The sequence below is a fragment of the Eriocheir sinensis genome, chromosome 32 (assembly GCF_024679095.1).
Source record: "Eriocheir sinensis breed Jianghai 21 chromosome 32, ASM2467909v1, whole genome shotgun sequence".
Lineage (NCBI taxonomy): Eukaryota > Metazoa > Arthropoda > Malacostraca > Decapoda > Varunidae > Eriocheir > Eriocheir sinensis.
The window spans coordinates 16,600,981-16,605,980 of NC_066540.1; the positions used below are offsets into that span (position 1 = coordinate 16,600,981).

Below are 5,000 nucleotides of genomic sequence, written 5' to 3' on the forward strand. Positions count from 1 at the left end.
GCAGAAGATCCTCCTACACTCGCTGCGGCCAGACGTGTTGACGGCAGTGTCTGAGGCGATCAGTATGGTGGGTTGAGAGGGGTTAGGTTGGGGTTTGGTGCGGGTTTCATGGGGGTTATGGAAGTTGTAGGGCTGCGATTAGGGGTTGAGTTAAGGGGTTGGCTTGAGGTTGTGTGGGGCTCATTGTAGAGTTGAGGTGAGGTTGGGGTCGGTGTGGGTTTGAGGTGGGTTTAGGGGTTGGTGTGAGGTGTGTGGGTGGTTTATGGGGCTCATTGGGGTTGTCTGGGATTAGGAAGGTTATAGGCCTGGGGTTGGTGGAAGACTGTGAGGTGACCTAATGTAACCTAACCTAACTTGACCTAGCCTAGCAAAATGTGACCTAACTTGACCTAGCCTAATCTGACCTAACTTGACCTAGCCTAACCTGAAATAACTTAACCCTAACATAACCTGACCTAGCATAATCTAACCTAACTTGACCTAACCTAACATAACCTTAACCTAACTTGACCTAACCTAACATAACCTGACCTAACTTGACATAGCATAGCCTGACCTAACCTAACCTAACTTAATCTAACCCTGACCTAACTTGACCCAGCCTAACCTAACCTAACCTAACCTAACCTAACTTGACATAGCATAACCTGACCTAACCTAACCTAACTTAATCTAACCCTGACCTAACTTGACCCAGCCTAACCTAGCCTAACCTAACTTAGCCTAACCTGACCTAATACAATCTGACCTAACTTAACCTAACCTGACCTAACTTGACCTGACCTCCTCCTCCCCCTTCCAGATCATCTTCCCCTTCCACTGGCAATGCCCCTACATCCCCCTGTGTCCCCTGGGGCTGTCGGACCTGCTCAACGCGCCCATCCCCTTCCTCCTCGGCCTGGACTCGCGGTTCTTTGACCTCTATGACCCGCCGCAGGACGTCATCTGCATCGACCTGGACACTGGCGCCATCTACGTGTGAGTGCGGGAATTTATTTTGTTTATTTATTTATTTATTTTTTAATGGCGAGGGAGACGGCTCAAAGGAAAAAAATAATAATGATAATCCGTTAGTCGCTGTGCTCTAAGAAAACGAGAGAGAGAGAGAGAGAGAGAGAGAGAGAGAGGCTGAAGGATTTTTTTTTTGCGTGTGTGTGTGTGTGTGTGTGTGTGTGTGTGTGTGTGTGAAGTAGAGAGAGAGAGAGAGAGAGGCTGAAGGATTTTTTTTTTGTGTGTGTGTGTGTGTGTGTGTGTGTGTGTGTGTGTGTGTGTGTGTGTGTGTGTGTGTGTGTGTGTGAGAGAGAGAGAGAGAGAGAGAGAGAGAGAGAGAGAGAGAGAGAGAGAGAGAGAGAGAGAGAGAGAGAGTATGGGGTAAGAGAGAAAAAGGAAGAAAGGAAGGAAAGAAATTGAAGCAAGAGAGGAAGGAAAATAAGGAAGAGAGAGAGAGAGAGAGAGAGAGAGAATAAGTGTTTTTTTTTCTTAATAAGTACAAACAAGGTGTGGGTGTGTTACTACCAACCACACACACACACACACACCCACACACACACCCCCCGGGCTCCCCCCACACACACACACTAACCAACCCCCTTCCCCCCACACATCGATATACACCCCCTACCCCCATCTCTAACCCCCTCCTCCCTACCCCTCCCCACCAGGCCCGAGGACAAACGACACCTGATCACTAAGCTCCTCCCGCCCCGCCCCGCTCGCACCCTCCGCGCCAGCCTGGAGGGGGTATGCGAGAAGATGCACAAACTTGAGCGCACCCTCCAGCAGCACTCCCGCGCCCTCAAGCAGGAGTCCGACTCGTCCATAGACTCCGAGTTTAAGATGAAGAGGAAGGAGGTGAGTGGGAGAGAGGAGAGAGAGTGAGTGGATGGAGGGTATGCAGAACCCTTTCTATTGTCCCCAAACACCCCCCCATATCTTGCTACAACCCCCTACAACCCCACAGTAACCTAACCTAACCACTAACTTAACCTAACCTAACCTAACCATTAACCTAACTTAACCTAACCTAACCAAACCTGACCTAACCTAACCTAATCACTAACCTAACCTAACCACTAACCTAACCTAACCTGACCTAACCTAACCTAATCACTAACCTAACCTAACCACTAACCTAACCTAACCTAGCCACTAACCTAACCTAACCTAACCTAACCTAACCTCACTCTCCCGCCCACAGCAACAACTCGACATTGAAATCCAGGAGGCATTTCTGCGGTTCACGGCTACCATTCTGAAGGGCTACAGCACATACCTCCTGCCCATCGTGTCCTCCAGGGCGGGTGCGACGTGCGACACATCCTCCCTCTTCGATATTGATGGTAAGGGGTGAGGAGAAGGGGGGTAGAAGAGGGGAGGATAATGGGAAGGGGAGAGAGGAGATTGGGAGGAGCGAGGATGGGTTGGGTTTGAGAAATGGGAGGAAAGAGAGGGAAGGAGAGAGAGAGAGAGAGAGAGAGAGAGAGAGAGAGAGAGAGAGAGAGAGAGAGAGAGAGAGAGAGAGATTGATTGGAGGAGAAATGGGAGTAGAGAGAGAGAGAGAAGGAGAGGAAAGGAGAGAGAGGAAGGAAGGGAGAGAGAGGAGAGGAAGGAGGAGAGAGGAAGGAGGTTGAGGGAAGGAGAGAGAGAGAGAGAGAGAGAGAGAGAGAGAGAGAGAGAGAGAGAGAGAGAGAGAGAGAGAGAGAGAGAGAGAAGGGAAGGACTGTGTTTGGTTAATAATAATAATAATAATGATAATAATAATAATAATAATAATAATAATAATAATAATATATTTTTTCTTTCCTCTTTCCACTCTTCCCATTCCACCTCCCTCCACCCTCCCCTCTCTCCTCCACATCCTCTCACAACCCCTCCACTACTCCACCAAACCCCTTCGTAACCTCACAACCATTCCACATCCCAAAAATCCCTCCACTATTTCTTCCACTCCCTCACCTCTACCTCCTCTTCCACCCACCTCCCTCTCCACATCCCCCCACCTCCCCCTATTCCACATTGTCCTCCACTTCCTTCACCTCCACCTCCTCCTTGTCACCTCCCCCTTTTCCCCCCTCATTCCACATTCCACATCCCTCCACTATATGTCTTCCACCCCCTCCCTCTCATTCCACATCCAAATATATCCCTCCTATCTACCTCAACCCCCCCCACCACTACCTCCTCCACCCCCCCCACTGTCCTTGTCACCCCCCCTCCCCTCATTCCACATTCCACATCCCTCCACTATATGTCTTCCACCACCACACCTGAACCTCCTCATCACCCCCTCCCTCTCATTCCACATCCAAACACATCCCTCCTCTCTATCCTCCACCCTCTCACCTCAACCTCCTCTTCCACCCTACCTCCCCATCACCCCTCCTCCACCCCAACCCCCCACAGCCTTCGTCAAGTCCCGGGATCGTCGCCACCATCGCTTCTACCAGCTCCTCGTCAATACCCAGATGTTCAGTCGGTTTATCGAGGAGCGCTCTTTTGTGTCGGACAAGGACGCCTCCCTCGCCTTCTTCGATGACTGTGCCGAGAAGGTGTGTGGGGGTCGGGGGGATGAGAGGGAGGGGAAGAAAGGGGGAGACTTATTTATTTATTTATTTATTTTTACAGCAAAGGAGACAGCACAAGGACACAAAAAAAAGGAAACTATAATAAATAAAAGCCTGCTACTTGCTGCTCCTGACTGTATGTGTGTGTGTATGTGTGTGTGTGTGTTCGTGAGAAAGAGAGAGAGAGAGGGGGGAAAGGTGTTTAAGGGAGGGGAAAGAGGGAGGGATAGAGAAAGAGAGAGGGAGAGAGGGGAGAGTGTGTAAGGGAGAGGGTAGTAGAGAGAGAGAGAGAGAGAGAGAGAGAGAGAGAGAGAGAGAGAGAGAGAGAAGATTGGGTTAGTTTGGTTAGGTTAGGTTAGGTTAGATCTGACAGAGAGAGAGAGAGAGAGAGAGAGAGAGAGAGAGAGAGAGAGAGAGAGAGAGATTAGAAAAAAGAAAAAAAATCATCACTACCAATATCATCACCACCACCACCATCACCACCATCACCACTATCATCACCACCACCATCACCACCACCACCATCATCACCACATCCATCAACCCCACCATCACCACCACCATCACCACCACTCATCACCACCACTCATCACCACCACCTCACCACCACTCCAGGTCCAGGAAGACGACTCCACCATCCGCCTGCTGGAGGTGGAGGCAGCCCAGAGCGAGCACACCCTCTTCCTGCCCCCGCCGGAGCCCTCCACCCCCGCCCCTAACTCCACCCCAAACTCCGTCACCACCCCCACCGGCGCCCCACCCACCTACACTTATAAGGTTAGTGGGGGTGTGTTACTACTACTACTACTACTACTACTACTACTACTACTACTACTTCTACTATTACTACGACTACTCTCATTCGCAGGGGTTTCCAAAGCTTCGACGTGATCTCTTCCCCCGTGAGGACCCCATACCAGCCCTTCCACCCCAGGTCAAGGCGCCCCAGACCACCCCCGCCTCCCCCCTGGCGCGGCGTACCAAGCAGGAAGTGAAGACTGACCAGCGACTCGCCTCCCGCCATGCCGAGACCCCAATTCTGTGGGCGAAGTGTCTGCTGCATACATGTTATAGGTGAGGGGGGCAGGGTTGGGTATGTGAGGGGAGGTAGGGTTAGGTTAGGTTAGGTTAGGTTAGGCGAGGGTTAGGGTAGGTTAGGTTAGGTTAGGCGAGGGTTAGGTTAGGTTAGGTTAGGTTAGGTGAGGGGTAGGTTAGGGAGGGTTAGGCTAGGTGAGGGAGGGAGGGTTAGGTTAGGTTACGTTAGGTTAGGCAAGGGTTGGGTTAGGTTAGGTTAGGTAAGGGTTAGGCTAGGCAAGGGTTAGGTTAGGTGAGGCAAGGGTTAGGCTAGGTGAGGGGTAGGTCAGGGATGGTTAGGCTAGGTGAGATGAGGGAGGGAGGGAGGGTTAGGTTCGGTGAGGCAAGGGTTGGGTTAGGTTA

General features: G+C 51.1%; 1 protein-coding gene across 3 annotated transcripts in view; it reads left to right on the forward strand.

Moving 5' to 3' along the window:
- The window catches only part of LOC127006296 (DENN domain-containing protein Crag-like), a 43,974-nt gene that overhangs the window by 6,558 nt on the left and 32,416 nt on the right, over positions 1–5,000 (forward strand). For all 3 annotated transcript variants that reach the window (XR_007759391.1, XR_007759392.1, XM_050876010.1), the window contains exons 7-13: positions 1–67; positions 803–978; positions 1,662–1,851; positions 2,198–2,339; positions 3,403–3,548; positions 4,179–4,340; positions 4,432–4,637. The exon at positions 1–67 is cut by the window's left edge and continues 204 nt beyond it. Coding sequence is in view for 1 of the 3 variants with exons in the window: in XM_050876010.1 (XP_050731967.1) it covers positions 1–67; positions 803–978; positions 1,662–1,851; positions 2,198–2,339; positions 3,403–3,548; positions 4,179–4,340; positions 4,432–4,637 (1,089 nt within the window). In the remaining 2 variants the exon portion in view is untranslated. The remainder of the gene's footprint in view (positions 68–802; positions 979–1,661; positions 1,852–2,197; positions 2,340–3,402; positions 3,549–4,178; positions 4,341–4,431; positions 4,638–5,000) is intronic.